The following is a 21777-nucleotide window of genomic DNA, read 5'->3' as shown; positions in this document are numbered from 1 at the left end:
GTATACATGAGGTCACATGCTGACTAGACATGCTTAACCTCGTACGATTCACTTGTACTGAGTGAGGTTGAGCACGTCTAGTTGGAATGTGGCCGAAAGTATGTAAATCACATTCCTGCGGTCACGTAAACTCATAGTCTTACCGCCAGCATCGGTTGGACTGGTAATGTGTATATCCTTCGGCCTCTCTGTGCATCCAGATTCACAGAACTGAATGGGCAATCCTACTCTTATCTGCTAAAACTACATTTCCCTGCAGCAGCCTGCTTTTTCTCAGTGCTGCAGGTCTCTCCCTCTACTCTCCTGTATACTTCCCGATAGAGATAGATACATTTGAATGTAGTGACTGTGACCCACTATTTAACCAAAATTATTATTTATAAACTACACATTTCATTGGTTGCTGAAGAAAATCATCAGGGCATGATCATGCTCTCCTTTACATGTGTAGCAGACCTGAGCATAGAATAGCTGAGCTGTGCCACAACACAGCTATCAGGGCAACGAGGATGGCATGAGGGGATCTGGGGGATGTTTTATTAGACATAGGTGCATGAGTTTTAATGAATTAAGGTCATTGGGTGCAAATACAGCAGCTATCAGTGAGATCTTCAGCATAACAAAGCTGACCTGTGCTACAATCCGTCTGTTGGATGTTTTATTGGACAGCATCATTAGAGCTACCGAAAGATGGATCCAGTAACAATGGAGAGTGAAGTGAACCCTTGGGGGGTCATTATTAGGGGTAATGATAGCTGCAAATCAGTGCAAATGTAAAAATAGTCTGTATTGGCACACGATTAATTCTGCAAGTCCAGAAAACGGAGACCACATTATTATTTTTGGAATAACCACTTAATACTCTCACATAGGCAGAGCTGCCTGACTGTTTCGCTAAGAGGCAAAAATGCTCCCTCAGCCTGGGACAGACACAGAGTCAATATGGCCTCCCTAACTCGGAGCGACACACTACATTCAAATATGTCCCATACCATTTACAAGTTTCAGGCTCTATCGGGTAAGCTCCTAATTGCTCCACGTACCCTCTGCAATTGACCCAGAGTGGCAAATAAGCTCCTAATAAACCAAAGCCTCCTTCAGACATTAGCGTACTATGCTCATGCCCAATAACATATAGTCACTGAATCCTGTTGATCGCCTAATGTGTATATAAGTCATAACAACCACATATTGTTTTTAAGAAAAAATTATGGTAACTAATAAGACTAGAGTTAGTGCTATTCGATTCCCAGGACCCAGTCCAGAGGCCTAGACTGTAATCTCTGGCCATCTGACGGGATTCCTGAGAACCGCCACCTACCACCCAACATCCGGCTCTTGTTTTGATTAGCTGGCCTGGCGCGACATCCTCATTGCACCAGTCCAGCTACCGGATATTGGCAGATAGGAGGCAGTTTTTATGGCTCCAATCCAGCAGCCAGAGATCAATTCCAACCAATTGTAATCCAGAAATTAGGGGCAATTTATCTTCAGGGAGGCAAACAATGAAATTTTCCCAAACAAATGGGAAGAACAGAAAAGCAGTTAGTTGGCGGTTACCATGCTTGTAAGAATTGGAGTCCATGGAAGGCAAAACTGGTGGGTGCCAGGTCTCACAGCAACAGCAGAAGGAAAACAGGAGGGAGGGCGGCACTTCCAGCGGATCGATAAAACAAGGATTTTATTTAACAAGCCATAAAAAAAGACATACAGGCATCCATGTATAACCTTGTATGTATTTTTTATGGCTTGTTTTATTGATCCGTTGGAAGTGCCGCTCTCCCTCCTTTTTCCCTTCAAATGGGAAAAACAATTTACACATCCAGCCCCATCATAGCAACATCGTCATAACCTCAATAATAAGTACATTATCAAACGGACATCTCAAATATTATAGAACTAATGCTTTAACAGTAATTACCTCCTGCCATGTTGAGAACGCCATCTAAAGCAGGACGGACGTCTTTCCCAAGCTGATCATGGACACGCTCACCCAGCAAAGGCACGACATCTGAAAGAGGACATTTTCAGACAACCAGCAAGTAAGTAATATACTCGGCCGTATATAACAAAGAACTGTCTGCAATAATCACATGCAGTGTCGGACTGGGGTGCCAGGGGGCTACCAGACACATCAACTCCAGCTCCCCACTTTTCAGCTACATGCAAATATGACTTTAATCTCATTCACAAAATTCTATAGCAATAAACTGGGTAGATTATTAAATTAATAAGATGCTGTCTTTGTCTGTATATGGTGAATCAAGTGTATTGCACCAAGTACTGCTCAGATAAGAGGGTGGTGATCCACTCCTGCATGGAGGCCCACCGGAGGATTCTCCAGTTCTCCGTTGGGCCAGTCCAGGCCTGATCACATGCATATCATGAAGACTAGTAGCCATGGATATAATGGATGATGATGGAGCTCCTTTTTTATCAGTATATTAAGGACTAAACTATATTGGTGTGTACTCCTCATCATCCTCCACACTCATCACTAGAGTTGAGCGACCTTGACCTTTTTAGAGTCGAGCCGGGTTTTGCGAAACCCGACTATGTCCAAAGTCGGGTCGAGTGAAATCGGCCGATTATGACGTAAAGTCGGGATCGACCGAAACACGAAACCCAATGCAAGTCAATGGGGCAGCATAGTCGGCAGTGAGTGGGGGCCAGGAAAACACCTAGAGTACACATTTTAATGTCAATACCATCCATTCTTCTTAATGAAGCTTGTCAAGCGTAATTTACCTTATAATAATTGGAAGGCATTTGAAATTGGGGGTCATTTGGCTAAAGTTGTGGGGGGTAGGGCTGGTTCAAGTAATTAGTGGGCCCAGGAAATCTGGACCACGTCACGGCAGTGGAGCAGGGAGAGGTAAGTATTTCAACTTTGCAAGTGCTGTGAACCTGAGCAAGCAGGGGGGGCCCACTCGTTGGCATTGGCACTGGCACAGGGCCCCTCAAAGTACAGCGGTGTGTTTGCACGGCGGGGGCGCCTCCCACCGGCAGCAACACTTTTGCGTACTATGAGAGGCCCTGTGCCAGTGACGTCGCCAACTAGTATTCCTCCCCCCACCTGATGAAGGAACCTGCACTTTCATCTGCACCTTCCTCTTTGTCCCCGTGTAAGGTGGTATGGTATGCGGGAAGAGCAACCTGACTTTCAGCAGGGTCACAATGTTGTTGTGTAGCGTGCACGGGGAATGTTGCGTTATGGGTCAATGTACCAGCAGACTCATCTATCACTGGCTGGGCAATGGGCACGATGAAGTGGAAACACAGATATAGGCCCAAAGAAGAAAGTGGGCTAAATGCAGTTCAAAATTGGTAACACAGGAATAACCAGGGGGCATTGCAGTGGAGGACAACTGGAATGAGAGGCTGACACAGAGAGTAGGGCCAAATCAGTAAGCAGTCGAAATGCAGTTCAAAATTGGCAACCGTAGTAAACAGGCGGCACAGCTTTGTTCAGTGGAGGAGAACAGCAAGGAGTGGCAGACACCGATAGTAGGCCCCAACCCAACAAGTAGGCCAAATGCAGTCTAACATTAACAACTACTTAACGAGAGGCTGAAAATGGAATTTCAGGACAGGAAACCAGGAGAACAGCAAGGAGTGGCAGACACCGATAGTAGGCCCCAAACCAACTAGTACGCCAAATGCAGTTGTTCCATTTAACCACAATTTAATGAGAGCCTGAAGATAGAAGCTCAGGAAAGGCAACCTGGGGAACACCTTGGAGTGTAACACACCATCTCTCTCCACCCCATACCCATTTTTTAGGCCTAATGCAGTGTACTTTTCTACAACTACTAAACGAGAGTCGGAAGACCGAAGCAATGGCAAGGAAACCTGGGGAACACCTTGGAGTGTAACACACCATCTCTCTCCACCCCATTCCCCATTTTTTAGGCCTAATGCAGCCTACTTTCCGACACCTACTAAACGAGAGCATGAAGATCGAAGCTCAGGAAAGGCAACCTGGGGAACACCTTGGAGTGTAACACACCATCTCTCTCCACCCCATACCCATTTTGTAGGCCTAATGCAGCGTACTTTTCTACAACTACTAAACGAGAGCATGAAGATCGAAGCTCAGGAAAGGCAACCTGGTGAAAACCTTGGAGTGTAACACAACCTGTCTCTACACCCCATACCAAATTTGTAGGCCTAATGCAGCGTAGTTTCCACCAACTACTAAACGAGAGCCGGAAGATCGAAGCTCATGAAAGGCAACCCGGGGAACACCTTAGTGTAACACAACCTCTCTCTACACCACGAAAGGGCTGATTCTTAGGAAGGAAGGCTGTTGTAAATAAGCATTGCGCGTCCGAGGGTGATTATATTCTTATTCGGTATCTACTCACCCTTGGACGCGCCATGCTTCTTGATTTGTAATTAATGTTTATTTGCAATGTGCTTTTGACTTACTCAATTAATTTTTTAATTATTGATTTTATTAAATTAATAGTTTAACATCTTATTGGAAATAATTTAAAGGAGACGCGACAGGACAACACTCGGTGGATGCCATATCTGTGTTAACAACTCCAAAAAACTTTCAGTTAACTTCTTGCAGGAGAAAGAAATTGTAGCTGTTGGACCTTTGTAGTACAGTTCCAGATATTTGTTGTGTGTTTGTTTTGATTGTTAAAATGTCTGCATTTGAGATCTCAACACGATCTTATTTTTTATAATCAAATTAATTTTTAAAATATTTTATTAGGTTGGTTCAAGGGGTACACGGGCCGCAGTAGACAGGTCAGAGGAGGCCTAGTGGAAGGAGGGACCGCAGATGCGCCACTGTTTCACCCATACACAATTAGTAGGCCTAATGCAGCGTAGTTTCCAACAGCTACTAAACGAGAGCCGGAAGATCGAAGCTCAGGAAAGGCAACCTGGGGAACACCTTGGAGTGTAACACAACCTCTCTCTACACCACGGAAGGGCTGATTCTTAGGAAGGAAGGCTGTTTTAAATAAGCATTGCGCGTCCGAGGGTGATTATATTCTTATTCGGTATCTACTCACCCTTGGACGCGCCATGCTTCTTGATTTGTAATTAATGTTTATTTGCAATGTGCTTTTGACTTACTCAATTAATTTTTTAATTATTGATTTTATTAAATTAATAGTTTAACATCTTATTGGAAATAATTTAAAGGAGACGCGACAGGACAACACTCGGTGGATGCCATATCTGTGTTAACAACTCCAAAAAACTTTCAGTTAACTTCTTGCAGGAGAAAGAAATTGTAGCTGTTGGACCTTTGTAGTACAGTTCCAGATATTTGTTGTGTGTTTGTTTTGATTGTTAAAATGTCTGCATTTGAGATCTCAACACGATCTTATTTTTTATAATCAAATTAATTTTTAAAATATTTTATTAGGTTGGTTCAAGGGGTACACGGGCCGCAGTAGACAGGTCAGAGGAGGCCTAGTGGAAGGAGGGACCGCAGATGCGCCACTGTTTCACCCATACACAATTAGTAGGCCTAATGCAGCGTAGTTTCCAACAGCTACTAAACGAGAGCCGGAAGATCGAAGCTCAGGAAAGGCAACCTGGGGAACACCTTGGAGTGTAACACAACCTCTCTCTACACCACGGAAGGGCTGATTCTTAGGAAGGAAGGCTGTTTTAAATAAGCATTGCGCGTCCGAGGGTGATTATATTCTTATTCGGTATCTACTCACCCTTGGACGCGCCATGCTTCTTGATTTGTAATTAATGTTTATTTGCAATGTGCTTTTGACTTACTCAATTAATTTTTTAATTATTGATTTTATTAAATTAATAGTTTAACATCTTATTGGAAATAATTTAAAGGAGACGCGACAGGACAACACTCGGTGGATGCCATATCTGTGTTAACAACTCCAAAAAACTTTCAGTTAACTTCTTGCAGGAGAAAGAAATTGTAGCTGTTGGACCTTTGTAGTACAGTTCCAGATATTTGTTGTGTGTTTGTTTTGATTGTTAAAATGTCTGCATTTGAGATCTCAACACGATCTTATTTTTTATAATCAAATTAATTTTTAAAATATTTTATTAGGTTGGTTCAAGGGGTACACGGGCCGCAGTAGACAGGTCAGAGGAGGCCTAGTGGAAGGAGGGACCGCAGATGCGCCACTGTTTCACCCATACACAATTAGTAGGCCTAATGCAGCGTAGTTTCCAACAGCTACTAAACGAGAGCCGGAAGATCGAAGCTCAGGAAAGGCAACCTGGGGAACACCTTGGAGTGTAACACAACCTCTCTCTACACCACGGAAGGGCTGATTCTTAGGAAGGAAGGCTGTTTTAAATAAGCATTGCGCGTCCGAGGGTGATTATATTCTTATTCGGTATCTACTCACCCTTGGACGCGCCATGCTTCTTGATTTGTAATTAATGTTTATTTGCAATGTGCTTTTGACTTACTCAATTAATTTTTTAATTATTGATTTTATTAAATTAATAGTTTAACATCTTATTGGAAATAATTTAAAGGAGATGCGACAGGACAACACTCGGTGGATGCCATATCTGTGTTAACAACTCCAAAAAACTTTCAGTTAACTTCTTGCAGGAGAAAGAAATTGTAGCTGTTGGACCTTTGTAGTACAGTTCCAGATATTTGTTGTGTGTTTGTTTTGATTGTTAAAATGTCTGCATTTGAAATCTCAACACGATCTTATTTTTTATAATCAAATTAATTTTTAAAATATTTTATTAGGTTGGTTCAAGGGGTACACGGGCAGCAATAGACAGGTCAGTGGAGGCCTAGTGGAAGGAGTGACGGCAGACAGGCATCAAAGGCCTAACATTGGGCTGGCTGTAGGCAAGTTAAAATTGGTTCCAGGGGAACACGGCCATCAGTGGCCTGGTCAGTGTAGTTGTAGTTGAAAGAACGGGACGCAGACAGGCTTCGAAGGCCTAACATAATAACATAGGGCTGGCTGTAGGCAAGTTAAAATTGGTTCCAGGGGAACACGGCCATCAGTGGCCTGGTCAGTGTAGTTGTAGTTGAAAGAACGGGACGCAGACAGGCTTCGAAGGCCTAACATAACAAACTTGGGCTGGCTGTAGGCACTTTTAAATTTGTTCCAGGGGTACATGGGCAGCAGTGTATGGTCAGTGGAAGTCTAGTGGAAGGAGTGACCGCAGACAGGCTTCCAAGGCCTAACATAACAAACTTGGGCTGGCTGTAGGCACTTTTAAATTGGTTCCAGGGGTACATGGGCAGCAGTGGTCTGGTCAGTGGAAGTCTAGGGGAAGGAGTGACCGCAGACAGGCTTCCAAGGCCTAACATAACAAACTTGGGCTGGCTGTAGGCACTTTTAAATTGGTTCCAGGGGTACACGGGCAGCAGTGGTCTGGTCAGTGGAAGTCTAGTGGAAGGAGTGACCGCAGACAGGCTTCCAAGGCCTAACATAATAAATTAGGGCTGTGGGCACTTTTAAATTGGTTCCAGGGGTACACGGGCAGCAGTGGTCTGGTCAGTGGAAGTCTAGTGGAAGGAGTGACCGCAGACAGGCTTCCAAGGCCTAACATAACAAACTTGGGCTGGCTGTAGGCACTTTTAAATTGGTTCCAGGGGTACACGGGCAGCAGTGGTCTGATCAGTGGAAGTCTAGTGGAAGGAGTGACCGCAGACAGGCTTCCAAGGCCTAACATAACAAACTTGGGCTGGCTGTAGGCACTTTTAAATTGGTTCCAGGGGTACATGGGCAGCAGTGGTCTGGTCAGTGGAAGTCTAGTGGAAGGAGTGACCGCAGACAGGCTTCCAAGGCCTAACATAACAAACTTGTGCTGGCTGTAGGCACTTTTAAATTGGTTCCAGGGGTACATGGGCAGCAGTGGTCTGGTCAGTGGAAGTCTAGTGGAAGGAGTGACCGCAGACAGGCTTCCAAGGCCTAACATAACAAACTTGGGCTGGCTGTAGGCACTTTTAAATTGGTTCCAGGGGTACACGGGCAGCAGTGGTCTGGTCAGTGGAAGTCTAGTGGAAGGAGTGACCGCAGACAGGCTTCCAAGGCCTAACATAACAAACTTGGGCTGGCTGTAGGCACTTTTAAATTGGTTCCAGGGGTACATGGGCAGCAGTGGTCTGGTCAGTGGAAGTCTAGTGGAAGGAGTGACCGCAGACAGGCTTCCAAGGCCTAACATAACAAACTTGTGCTGGCTGTAGGCACTTTTAAATTGGTTCCAGGGGTACATGGGCAGCAGTGGTCTGGTCAGTGGAAGTCTAGTGGAAGGAGTGACCGCAGACAGGCTTCCAAGGCCTAACATAACAAACTTGGGCTGGCTGTAGGCACTTTTAAATTGGTTCCAGGGGTACACGGGCAGCAGTGGTCTGGTCAGTGGAAGTCTAGTGGAAGGAGTGACCGCAGACAGGCTTCCAAGGCCTAACATAACAAACTTGGGCTGGCTGTAGGCACTTTTAAATTGGTTCCAGGGGTACATGGGCAGCAGTGGTCTGGTCAATGGAAGTCTAGTGGAAGGAGTGACCGCAGACAGGCTTCCCAGGCCTAACATAACAAACTTGTGCTGGCTGTAGGCACTTTTAAATTGGTTCCAGGGGTACATGGGCAGCAGTGGTCTGGTCAGTGGAAGTCTAGTGGAAGGAGTGACCGCAGACAGGCTTCCAAGGCCTAACATAACAAACTTGGGCTGGCTGTAGGCACTTTTAAATTGGTTCCAGGGGTACACGGGCAGCAGTGGTCTGGTCAGTGGAAGTCTAGTGGAAGGAGTGACCGCAGACAGGCTTCCAAGGCCTAACATAACAAACTTGGGCTGGCTGTAGGCACTTTTAAATTGGTTCCAGGGGTACATGGGCAGCAGTGGTCTGGTCAGTGGAAGTCTAGTGGAAGGAGTGACCGCAGACAGGCTTCCAAGGCCTAACATAACAAACTTGTGCTGGCTGTAGGCACTTTTAAATTGGTTCCAGGGGTACATGGGCAGCAGTGGTCTGGTCAGTGGAAGTCTAGTGGAAGGAGTGACCGCAGACAGGCTTCCAAGGCCTAACATAACAAACTTGGGCTGGCTGTAGGCACTTTTAAATTGGTTCCAGGGGTACACGGGCAGCAGTGGTCTGGTCAGTGGAAGTCTAGTGGAAGGAGTGACCGCAGACAGGCTTCCAAGGCCTAACATAACAAACTTGGGCTGGCTGTAGGCACTTTTAAATTGGTTCCAGGGGTACATGGGCAGCAGTGGTCTGGTCAGTGGAAGTCTAGTGGAAGGAGTGACCGCAGACAGGCTTCCAAGGCCTAACATAACAAACTTGGGCTGGCTGTAGGCACTTTTAAATTGGTTCCAGGGGTACATGGGCAGCAGTGGTCTGGTCAGTGGAAGTCTAGTGGAAGGAGTGACCGCAGACAGGCTTCCAAGGCCTAACATAACAAACTTGGGCTGGCTGTAGGCACTTTTAAATTGGTTCCAGGGGTACATGGGCAGCAGTGGTCTGGTCAGTGGAAGTCTAGTGGAAGGAGTGACCGCAGACAGGCTTCCAAGGCCTAACATAACAAACTTGGGCTGGCTGTAGGCACTTTTAAATTGGTTCCAGGGGTACACGGGCACCAGTGGTCTGGTCAGTGGAAGTCTAGTGGAAGGAGTGACCGCAGACAGGCTTCCAAGGCCTAACATAACAAAATTGGGCTGACTGTAGGCACTTTTAAATTGGTTCCAGGGTAACACGGCCAGCAGTGGCCTGGTCAGTGTAGTAGTTGTAGAAAGAAGGGACCGCAGACAGGCTTCGAAGGCCTAACATAACAAAAATGTCAAAACAATGGTATTGTCAGTGCCAGGCATTGAAGGATGTCAGCGCCTAGACTACACATTGGTGAAGCTGTGAGAGATAATTTTGCTAGTGGTAGAGCACTGTTTGAGCTGGGGGGGGGGAACTGTCTTGTGGCCGGCGGTACAGGCACAGGGCCCCTCATATTACAACGGTGTGTCTGACGTTGGGTGCGCACCACCACCGCCAGAGACACTTTATTGTACTATGAGGGACCCAGTGGCAGTGCCGTCGACCAAAAGCGGCCACACCCACCTCTTCAGACAAACAGCACTCTCAAGGGTCCAAGCGCAAAGTGTCGATAGCACGGCCCCGTGTGGGGAGTTTGGCCATTTCGTGAGGTGGAAACATGTCGTATGCTGGACAATCAGGTGAAGAAAATTACGAGATTGGAAAAGTCATTCAGAATAGTCCACAGGCAAGACCTTTTCATAGGAAAGCTAGGTGTCAGCCGGGCAGGGTGGGGCAAAAGATTTTGAAATCCAGTTGTGGTTCATTTTAATGAAGGTTAGATCATCTACATTTTGGGTAGCCAGACGAGTCCTTTTTTCGGTTAGTATTGAACCTGCAGCACTGAATACTCTTTCTGATAGGACACTAGCTGCCGGGCAAGCAAGCTCCTGCAATGCATATTCTGCCAATTCTGGCCAGGTGTCTAATTTGGATGCCCAGTAATCAAATGGGAATGACGGTTGAGGGAGAACGTCGATAAGGGATGAAAAATAGTTTGTAACCATACTGGACAAATGTTGTCTCCTGTCACTTTGAATTGATGCTGCAGTACCTGTCCTGTCTGCGGTCATAGAAAAATCACTCCACAACCTGGTCAGAAAACCCCTCTGGCCAACGCCACTTCTGATTTCTGCCCCTCTAACACCTCTGGTCTGCTGGCCCCTGGAGCTCGTGTGAGAACGATCACGGGCGCTGTGTGCAGGGAATGCCAGAAGCAAACGGTCAACAAGAGTTGATTGTTTTGTTGCTAATATTAGTTCCAAGTTCTCATGTGGCATAATATTTTGCAATTTGCCTTTATAGCGAGGATCAAGGAGGCAGGCCAACCAGTAATCGTCATCGTTCATCATTTTTGTAATGCGTGTGTCCCTTTTGAGGATACGCAAGGCATAATCCGCCATGTGGGCCAAAGTTCCCGTTGTCAAATCTGCGGTTGTGCTTGGTTGAGGGGCAGTTGCAGGCAAATCTACGTCACTTGTGTCCCTGTTGTGAATTCTGTGGCTGAATTCACTTCTGTGGTCACAACTGGTATTGCAGTCTCTGGGCTTCCTCCCTCAGGTGTTTTGGTGAGCTCGTTGGCTGCCTTGCTATTTAGCTCCACCTGAGTCTGTCTTCCTTGCTCCTTGTCAATGTTCCAGTGTTGGATCTGAGCTACTGCATCTTTCCTTGGGCCTGCTGCTCTGCTAGATAAGTGCTTCTGGTTTGTTTTCTGTTTTTTCTGTCCAGCTTGCTATTAACTTTTGCTGGAAGCTCTGAGAAGCAAAGGAGTGCACCGCCGTGCTGTTAGTTCGGCACGGTGGGTCTTTTTGCCCCTTTGCGTGGTTTACGTTTTAGGGTTTTTTGTAGACTGCATAGTTCTCTTTGCTATCCTCGCTCTGTCTAGAATATCGGGCCTCACTTTGCTGAATCTATTTCATTCCTACGTTTGTCTTTTCATCTTGCTAACAGTCATTATATGTGGGGGGCTGCCTATTCCTTTGGGGTATTTCTCTGAGGTAAGTCAGGCTTGTATTTCTATCTTCAGGCTAGTCAGCTCCTCAGGCAGTGTCGAGTTGCATAGGTAGTGATAGGCGCAATCCACTGCTGCTTATAGTTGTGTGAGGATAGATCAGGTACTGCAGTCTACAGAGATTCCACGTCTCAGAGCTCGTCCTATTGTTTTTGGTTATTGCCAGATCTCTGTATGTGCGCTGATTACTGCACGCTGTGTTGCCTGATTGCCAGCCATAACAGTACAAGGAGCCAAACCAATGATTCCCAATAGAGGGAAAAAAGAAATCCTGACAGCATTTTTTTTTCTTAGCTCTGTTTTCAGTCTTTTTTTTCCCCTAGACATTAGAGTGCTTCAGGACACAGCTGTGGACATGGATATTCAGGCTCTATGCTCCTCAATGGATAATCTCGTTGTAAATGTACAAAAGATTCAAAATACTATTGATCAGAAATCGATGCTAGAACCAAGAATTCCGATTCCTGATTTGTTTTTTGGTGACAGAACTAAGTTCCTGAGCTTCAGAAATAATTGTAAGCTATTTTTGGCCTTGAAACCTCATTCTTCTGGTAATCCTATTCAACAGGTTTTGATTATTATTTCTTTTTTGCGCGGCGACCCACAGGACTGGGCGTTTTCTCTTGCACCAGGAGATTCTGCATTGAGTAATGTTGATGCATTTTTCCAGGCGCTGGGATTGCTTTACGATGAGCCTAATTCAGTGGATCAGGCTGAGAAAAATCTGCTGGCTTTATGCCAGGGTCAGGATGATGTAGAAGTATATTGTCAGAAATTTAGGAAGTGGTCAGTACTCACTCTGTGGAATGAATCTGCACTAGCGGCTTTGTTCAGAAAGGGTCTCTCTGAAGCTCTTAAGGATGTAATGGTGGGATTTCCTATGCCTGCTGGTTTGAATGAGTCTATGTCCTTGGCCATTCAGATCGGTCGTCGCTTGCGCGAGCGTAAATCTGTGCACCATCTGGCGGTATTGTCTGAGAGTAAACCTGAGCCTATGCAGTGCGACAGGACTATGACTAAAGTAGAACGGCAAGAACACAGACGTCTGAACAGACTGTGTTTCTATTGTGGTGATTCTACTCATGCTATTTCTAATTGTCCTAAACGCACTAGGCGGTTCGATAGCTCTGCCGTTATTGGTACTGTACAGTCCAAATTCCTTTTGTCCATTACCTTAATGTGCTCTTTGTCATCGTATTCTGTCATGGCGTTTGTGGATTCAGGCGCTGCCCTGAATCTGATGGATTTGGATTATGCTAAACGTTGTGGATTTTTCTTGGAGCCTTTGCGGTGTCCTATTCCGTTGAGAGGAATTGATGCTACACCTTTGGCCAAGAATAAGCCTCAGTACTGGGCCCAGCTGACCATGTGCATTGCTCCTGCACATCAGGAAGTTATTCGCTTTCTGGTACTGCATAATTTGCATGATGTGGTCGTGTTGGGGTTGCCATGGCTACAAACCCATAATCCAGTATTGGATTGGAACTCTATGTCGGTAACCAGCTGGGGTTGTCAGGGAGTACATGGTGATGTTCCATTTTTGTCTATTTCGTCATCCATTCCTTCTGACATCCCAGAGTTCTTGTCGGACTTTCAGGATGTATTTGAAGAGTCCAAGTCTGATGCCCTACCTCCGCATAGGAATTGTGATTGTGCTATCAATTTGATTCCTGGTAGTAAATTCCCTAAGGGTCGTTTATTTAATTTGTCCGTACCTGAACACACCGCTATGCGCAGTTATGTGAAGGAGTCCCTGGAGAAGGGACATATTCGCCCATCGTCGTCACCATTGGGAGCAGGGTTCTTTTTTGTAGCCAAGAAGGATGGTTCGCTAAGACCGTGTATTGATTACCGCCTTCTTAATAAGATCACTGTTAAGTTTCAGTATCCCTTGCCATTGATTTCTGACTTGTTTGCTCGGATTAAGGGGGCTAGTTGGTTTACTAAGATTGATCTTCGTGGTGCGTATAATCTGGTGAGAATCAGGCAGGGAGATGAATGGAAAACGGCATTTAATACGCCCGAGGGTCATTTTGAGTATCTGGTGATGCCGTTCGGACTTGCCAATGCTCCATCTGTTTTTCAGTCTTTTATGCATGACATTTTCCGTGAGTATCTGGATAAATTCTTGATTGTTTACTTGGATGACATTTTGATCTTCTCAGATGATTGGGAGTCTCATGTGAAGCAAGTCAGAATGGTTTTCCAGGTACTGCGTGCTAATTCCTTGTTCGTGAAGGGATCAAAGTGTCTCTTCGGTGTGCAGAAAGTTTCATTTTTGGGGTTCATCTTTTCCCCTTCTACTATCGAGATGGATCCGGTTAAGGTTCAGGCCATCCAGGATTGGACTCAGCCGACATCTCTAAAAAGTCTGCAGAAATTCCTGGGCTTTGCTAATTTTTATCGTCGCTTCATCTGTAATTTTTCTAGCATTGCCAGACCATTGACCGATTTGACCAAGAAGGGTGCTGATTTGGTTAATTGGTCTTCTGCTGCCGTGGAAGCTTTTCAGGAGTTGAAGCGTCGTTTTTGCTGTGCCCCTGTGTTGTGTCAACCTGATGTTTCTCTTCCGTTCCAGGTCGAGGTTGATGCTTCTGAGATTGGTGCAGGGGCGGTTTTGTCACAGAGAGGTTCTGGTTGCTCAGTGTTCAAACCATGTGCTTTCTTTTCCAGGAAATTTTCTGCTGCTGAGCGTAATTATGATGTGGGCAACCGAGAGTTGCTGGCCATGAAGTGGGCATTCGAGGAGTGGCGTCATTGGCTTGAGGGTGCTAAGCATCGCGTGGTGGTTTTGACTGATCATAAGAACCTTACTTATCTTGAGTCTGCCAAGCGCTTGAATCCTAGACAGGCCCGTTGGTCGTTATTTTTTGCTCGTTTTGATTTTGTGATTTCATACCTTCCGGGCTCTAAAAATGTGAAGGCGGATGCTCTGTCTAGGAGTTTTGTGCCCGACTCTCCGGGGTTATCTGAGCCGGCGAGTATCCTCAAGGAAGGAGTCATTGTGTCTGCCATCTCCCCTGATTTGCGGAGAGTGTTGCAGAAATTTCAGGCTAATAAACCTGATCGTTGTCCGGCCGAGAAACTGTTCGTCCCCGATAGGTGGACTAGTAAAGTTATCTCTGAACTTCATTGTTCGGTGCTGGCCGGTCATCCAGGAATCTTTGGTACCAGGGAGTTGGTTGCTAGATCCTTCTGGTGGCCATCTCTGTCGCGGGATGTGCGTGCTTTTGTGCAGTCCTGTGGAATTTGTGCTAGGGCTAAGCCCTGCTGTTCACGTGCCAGTGGGTTGCTTTTGCCCTTGCCGGTCCCGAAGAGGCCTTGGACACATATTTCGATGGATTTCATTTCTGACCTTCCCGTTTCTCAAAAAATGTCGGTCATTTGGGTGGTCTGTGATCGCTTTTCTAAAATGGTCCATCTGGTGCCCTTGGTTAAATTGCCTTCCTCCTCTGATTTGGTGCCTTTGTTCTTCCAGCATGTGGTTCGTTTACATGGCATTCCTGAGAATATTGTTTCTGACAGAGGTTCCCAGTTTGTCTCGAGGTTCTGGCGAGCCTTTTGTGGTAGGATGGGCATTGACCTATCTTTCTCCTCGGCCTTCCATCCTCAGACTAATGGCCAGACCGAACGAACCAATCAGACCTTGGAAACATATCTGAGATGTTTTGTTTCCGCTGACCAGGATGATTGGGTGTCATTTTTGCCGTTGGCTGAGTTCGCCCTTAATAATCGGGCCAGCTCGGCTACCTTGGTCTCTCCATTTTTCTGCAATTCTGGGTTCCATCCTCGTTTCTCTTCAGGACAGGTTGAGTCTTCGGACTGTCCTGGTGTGGATTCTGTGGTGGACAGGTTGCAGCAGATCTGGACTCAGGTAGTGGACAATTTGACCTTGTCCCAGGAGAAGGCTCAGCTTTTCGCTAATCGCAGACGCCGTGTGGGACCCCGACTTCGTGTTGGGGATCTGGTTTGGTTATCTTCTCGTCATATTCCTATGAAGGTTTCCTCTCCTAAATTTAAACCTCGTTTTATTGGTCCGTATAGGATTTCTGAGATTCTCAATCCGGTGTCTTTTCGTCTGATCCTCCCAGACTCCTTTTCCATTCATAATGTATTCCATAGGTCGTTGTTGAGGAGATACGTGGCACCTATGGTTCCATCTGTGGAGCCTCCTGCCCCTGTTTTGGTGGAGGGGGAATTGGAGTATATTGTGGAGAAGATTTTGGATTCTCGTGTCTCTAGACGGAAACTCCAGTATCTGGTCAAATGGAAGGGTTATGCTCAGGAAGATAATTCCTGGGTTTTTGCCTCTGATGTCCATGCCCCAGATCTTGTTCGTGCCTTTCATGTGGCTCATCCTGGTCGGCCTGGGGGTTCTGGTGAGGGTTCGGTGACCCCTCCTCAAGGGGGGGGTACTGTTGTGAATTCTGTGGCTGAATTCACTTCTGTGGTCACAACTGGTATTGCAGTCTCTGGGCTTCCTCCCTCAGGTGTTTTGGTGAGCTCGTTGGCTGCCTTGCTATTTAGCTCCACCTGAGTCTGTCTTCCTTGCTCCTTGTCAATGTTCCAGTGTTGGATCTGAGCTACTGCATCTTTCCTTGGGCCTGCTGCTCTGCTAGATAAGTGCTTCTGGTTTGTTTTCTGTTTTTTCTGTCCAGCTTGCTATTAACTTTTGCTGGAAGCTCTGAGAAGCAAAGGAGTGCACCGCCGTGCTGTTAGTTCGGCACGGTGGGTCTTTTTGCCCCTTTGCGTGGTTTACGTTTTAGGGTTTTTTGTAGACTGCATAGTTCTCTTTGCTATCCTCGCTCTGTCTAGAATATCGGGCCTCACTTTGCTGAATCTATTTCATTCCTACGTTTGTCTTTTCATCTTGCTAACAGTCATTATATGTGGGGGGCTGCCTATTCCTTTGGGGTATTTCTCTGAGGTAAGTCAGGCTTGTATTTCTATCTTCAGGCTAGTCAGCTCCTCAGGCAGTGTCGAGTTGCATAGGTAGTGATAGGCGCAATCCACTGCTGCTTATAGTTGTGTGAGGATAGATCAGGTACTGCAGTCTACAGAGATTCCACGTCTCAGAGCTCGTCCTATTGTTTTTGGTTATTGCCAGATCTCTGTATGTGCGCTGATTACTGCACGCTGTGTTGCCTGATTGCCAGCCATAACATGTCCCTCAAAAAACCAGAACCCGGCCTTGCCACGCCACCAATTTCCCGTGCCCCCGGGAAAGCTTCCTCATTAAAAATATACTCATCCCCATCATCCTCCTCATCCTCCACCTCCTCTTCGCCCGGTACCTCGTCATGTACACTGCCCTGACCAGACAATCGCTGACTGTCATCAAGGCTTTCCTCTTCCTCTGGTGCAGACGCCTGATCCTTTATGTGCGTCAAACTTTGCATCAGCAGACGCATTAGGGGGATGCTCATGCTTATTATGGCGTTGTCTGCACTAACCAGCCGTGTGCATTCCTCAAAACACTGAAGGACTTGACACATGTCTTGAATCTTCGACCACTGCACACCTGACAACTCCATGTCTGCCATCCTACTGCCTGCCCGTGTATGTGTATCCTCCCACAAAAACATAACAGCCCGCCTCTGTTCGCACAGTCTCTGAAGCATGTGCAGTGTTGAGTTCCACCTTGTAACAACGTCTATGATTAGGCGATGCTGGGGAAGGTTCAAAGAACGCTGATAGGTCTGCATACGGCTGGAGTGTACAGGCGAACGGCGGATATGTGCGCAAAGTCCACGCACTTTGAGGAGCAGGTCGGATAACCCCGGATAACTTTTCAGGAAGCACTGCACCACCAGGTTTAAGGTGTGAGCCAGGCAAGGAATGTGTTTCAGTTGGGAAAGGGAGATGGCAGCCATGAAATTCCTTCCGTTATCACTCACTACCTTGCCTGCCTCAAGATCTACAGTGCCCAGCCACGACTGCGTTTCTTGCTGCAAGAACTCGGACAGAACTTCCGCGGTGTGTCTGTTGTCGCCCAAACACTTCATAGCCAATACAGCCTGCTGACGTATGCCAGTAGCTGCCCCATAATGGGAGACCTGGTGTGCAACTGTGGCAGGTGCGGATGGAGTGTTTGTGCGACTGCGGTCTGTGGACGAGCTCTTGCTTCTGCAGGAGGACGAGGAGGAGGAGGAGGAGGAGGGGGTGCGAACGGCTACAGACAACTGTTTACTAGACCGTGGGCTAGGCAGAACTGTCCCAAACTTGCTGTCCCCTGTGGACCCTGAATCCACCACATTTACCCAGTGTGCCGTGATGGACACGTAACGTCCCTGGCCATGCCTACTGGTCCATGCATCTGTTGTCAGGTGCACCTTTGTGCTCACAGATTGCCTGAGTGCATGGACGATGCGCTCTTTAACATGCTGGTGGAGGGCTGGGATGGCTTTTCTGGAAAAAAAGTGTCGACTGGGTAGCTCGTAGCGTGGTACAGCGTAGTCCATCAGGTCTTTGAAAGCTTCGCTTTCAACTAACCGGTAGGGCATCATCTCTAACGAGATTAGTCTAGCTATGTGGGCGTTCAAACCCTGTGTACGCGGATGCGAGGCTAAGTATTTCCTTTTTCTAACCATAGTCTCATGTAGGGTGAGCTGGACTGGAGAGCTGGAGATCGTGGAACTAGCGGGGGTGCCGGTGGACATGGCAGACTGAGAGACGGTGGGAGATGGTATTGTTGCCGCCGGTGCCCTAGATGCAGTGTTTCCTACTACGAAACTGGTGATTCCCTGACCCTGACTGCTTTGGCCTGGCAAAGATACCTGCACAGATACAGCAGGTGGTGCGCTAAATGGTGGTCCTACACTGCCGGAAGGGATGTTGCGTTGATGACTAGCTTCATTGGCCGAGGGTGCAACAACCTTAAGGGACGTTTGGTAGTTAGTCCAAGCTTTCAAATGCATGGTGGTTAAATGTCTATGCATGCAACTAGTATTGAGACTTTTCAGATTCTGACCTCTGCTTAAGGAAGTAGAACATTTTTGACAGATGACTTTGCGCTGATCAATTGGATGTTGTTTAAAAAAATGCCAGACTGCACTCTTTCTAGCATCGGATACCTTTTCAGGCATTGCAGACTGAGCTTTAACCGGATGGCCACGCTGTCCTCCACCAGGTTTTGGCTTTGCCACGCGTTTTGGGCAAGATACGGGCCCGGCAGATGGAACCTGTGGCGATGTTGATGCCTGCTGCGGCCCCTCCTCCTCCTCTGCTTCAGAACTGCTGCCGCCTGCACCCTGTTCCCCCAATGGCTGCCAATCGGGGTCAAGAACTGGGTCATCTAATAACTCTTCTTGTACCTCCTGCGCAACTTCGTCTGTGTCACCGTGTCGTTCGGTGGTATAGCGTTCGTGATGGGGCAACATAGTCTCATCAGGGTCTGATTCTTGATCACCACCCTGCGAGGGCAATGTTGTGGTCTGAGTCAAAGGACCAGCATAGTAGTCTGGCTGTGGCTGTGCGTCAGTGCACTCCATGTCAGATTCAATTTGTAATGGGCATGGACTGTTAACTGCTTCACTTTCTAAGCCAGGGACGGTATGTGTAAAGAGCTCCATGGAGTAACCCGTTGTGTCGCCTGCTGCATTCTTCTCTGTTGTTGTTTTTGCTGAAGAGGACAAGGAAGTGACTTGTCCCTGACCGTGAACATCCACTAACGACGCGCTGCTTTTACTTTTACCAGTTTCACGAGAGGAGGCAAAAGAGCTAGAGGCTGAGTCAGCAAGATAAGCCAAAACTTGCTCTTGCTGCTCCGGCTTTAAAAGCGGTTTTCCTAATCCCAGAAAAGGGAGCGTTCGAGGCCTTGTGTAGCCGGACGACGAACCTGGCTCCACAGCTCCAGACTTAGGTGCAATATTTTTTTCCCCACGACCACCTGATGCTCCACCACTACCACTACCCTCATTACCAGCTGACAATGAACGCCCCCGGCCACGACCTCTTCCACTAGACTTCCTCATTGTTTTAAAAACGTAACCAAACTAACGTTATTTGTTGCAGTCACACAACTTACACGGTGAGCTATAACTTCAGTATGATTTAGCTACCCCTTTACAGGTTGGTGAGACCACAGCGAAAATCAGGCCCAATGTTACACACTCTTTTTTTGGTGGCTGCAAATTAGAGAGATGCCCCACACGCAGGACTGTCACTGAAGCACAAATGTTAATATTAATGTCACACTATTATTTTTTTTTTATTTTTATTTTTTTCAGGAACACTTTAGAAACCGCAAAAAAAAAAAAAATAGATTTTTGCAGGGAGAATTTAGAAAACAAATGTAACAAACTATATGCTTTCTATGGGCCACTGAGTGAGAGATGACGCACACAGGAATCAGGAGTGGCACACAAGCCCAGAGGCCAATATTTTTCTACCAATGATTGATGTAGTTATTTTCTCTGGTAGATTTTTGAACCCAAATCAAGGAAAAAAAATATAGGCTTTCTATGGACCACAATTGGAGAGAGAGAGAGAGAGAGAGACAGATGGCACACCCAGGAGTCAAGACTGGCACACAAGCAGAAAGGCCAATATTAATCTCCCAATTTTTTTTTGGGTTTGTTTTTTTTTTTTTTTTTTTCAGGGAGACTTTAGAAAAAAAAATAATAAAAAAAATATGATTTTATCAGGAAGAATTTAGAAACCAAATAAAATAAAATGATTTTTTCAGGGAGAATTTATAAAACAAATAAAAACAAAAATAGGCGTTCTATGGCCCACTGACTGAGAGATGACGCACACAGGAGTCAGGAGTGGCACACAAGCCCAGAGGCCAATATTTTTCTACCAATGATTGATGTAGTTATTTTCTCTGGTAGATTTTTGAACCCAAATCAAGGAAAAAAAATATAGGCTTTCTATGGACCACAATTGGAGAGAGAGAGAGAGAGAGAGAGAGACAGATGGCACACCCAGGAGTCAAGACTGGCACACAAGCAGAAAGGCCAATATTAATCTCCCACTGTTTTTTTTGGTTGTTTTTTTTTTTTTTTTTTTCAGGGAGACTTTAGAAAAAAAAATAATAAAAAAAATATGATTTTATCAGGAAGAATTTAGAAACCAAATAAAATAAAATGATTTTTTCAGGGAGAATTTAGAAAACAAATAAAACCAAAAATAGGCGTTCTATGGCCCACTGACTGAGAGAGATAGAGAGATGGAACGCTTAGTACTGGCACACAAGCCCAAAGGGCAATATTAATCTCCCTTTTTTTTTCAGGGAGAATTTCTAAAACCCAAAAAAAAAAAAAAATAGGCTTTCTATGGCCCACTATTTGTGAGAGAGATGGGACGCTCAGGACTGGCACAGATGGCACGCTCAGGACTGGCACAGAAGCCCAGAGGCCAATATTAATCTCCCTTTTTTTCTGGGAGAATTTATAAAACCAAAAAAATATTTAAATAGGCTTTCTATGGCCCACTATTTGTGAGAGAGATGGCACGCTCAGGACTGGCACAGATGGCACGCTCACAACTGGCACACAAGCCCAGAGGCCAATATTAATCTCCCTTTTTTCAGGGAAAATTTATAAAACCAAAAAAAAAATTAAATAGGCTTTCTATGGCCCACTATTTGTGAGAGAGATGGCACGCTCAGGGCTGGCACAGATGGCACGCTCACAACTGGCACACAAGCCCAGAGGCCAATATTAATCTCCCTTTTTTCAGGGAAAATTTATAAAACCAAAAAAAAAATTAAATAGGCTTTCTATGGCCCACTATTTGTGAGAGAGATGGCACGCTCAGGACTGGCACAGATGGCACGCTCACAACTGGCACACAAGCCCAGAGGCCAATATTAATCTCCCTTTTTTCAGGGAAAATTTATAAAACCAAAAAAAAAATTAAATAGGCTTTCTATGGCCCACTATTTGTGAGAGAGATGGCACGCTCAGGACTGGCACAGATGGCACACTCACAACTGGCACACAACCCCAGAGGCCAATATTAATCTCCCTTTTTTTCAGGGAGAATTTATAAAACAAAAAAAAAAAATTAAATAGGCTTTCTATGGCCCACTATTTGTGAGAGAGATGGCACGCTCAGGGCTGGCACAGATGGCACGCTCACAACTGGCACACAAGCCCAGAGGCCAATATTAATCTCCCTTTTTTCAGGGAAAATTTATAAAACCAAAAAAAAAATTAAATAGGCTTTCTATGGCCCACTATTTGTGAGAGAGATGGCACGCTCACAACTGGCACACAAGCCCAGAGGCCAATATTAATCTCCCTTTTTTCAGGGA

At 46.1% G+C, this 21777-nt stretch overlaps 1 protein-coding gene across 19 annotated transcripts in view; it reads right to left on the bottom strand.

Annotated features, from left to right (window-relative positions):
- PROM1 (prominin 1) overlaps nt 1-21777 on the bottom strand; it is a 354664-nt gene that overhangs the window by 185864 nt on the left and 147023 nt on the right. For all 19 annotated transcript variants that reach the window (XR_011317012.1, XR_011317013.1, XR_011317014.1 and 16 more), the window contains exon 8: nt 1922-2011. Coding sequence is in view for 14 of the 19 variants with exons in the window: in XM_069744702.1 (XP_069600803.1) it covers nt 1922-2011 (90 nt within the window). In the remaining 5 variants the exon portion in view is untranslated. The remainder of the gene's footprint in view (nt 1-1921; nt 2012-21777) is intronic.

Source organism: Ranitomeya imitator, chromosome 1 (assembly GCF_032444005.1).
Source record: "Ranitomeya imitator isolate aRanImi1 chromosome 1, aRanImi1.pri, whole genome shotgun sequence".
Lineage (NCBI taxonomy): Eukaryota > Metazoa > Chordata > Amphibia > Anura > Dendrobatidae > Ranitomeya > Ranitomeya imitator.
Note: the sequence above shows the minus strand (reverse complement) of the source record. Positions and strands in the feature narration are given on the sequence as shown.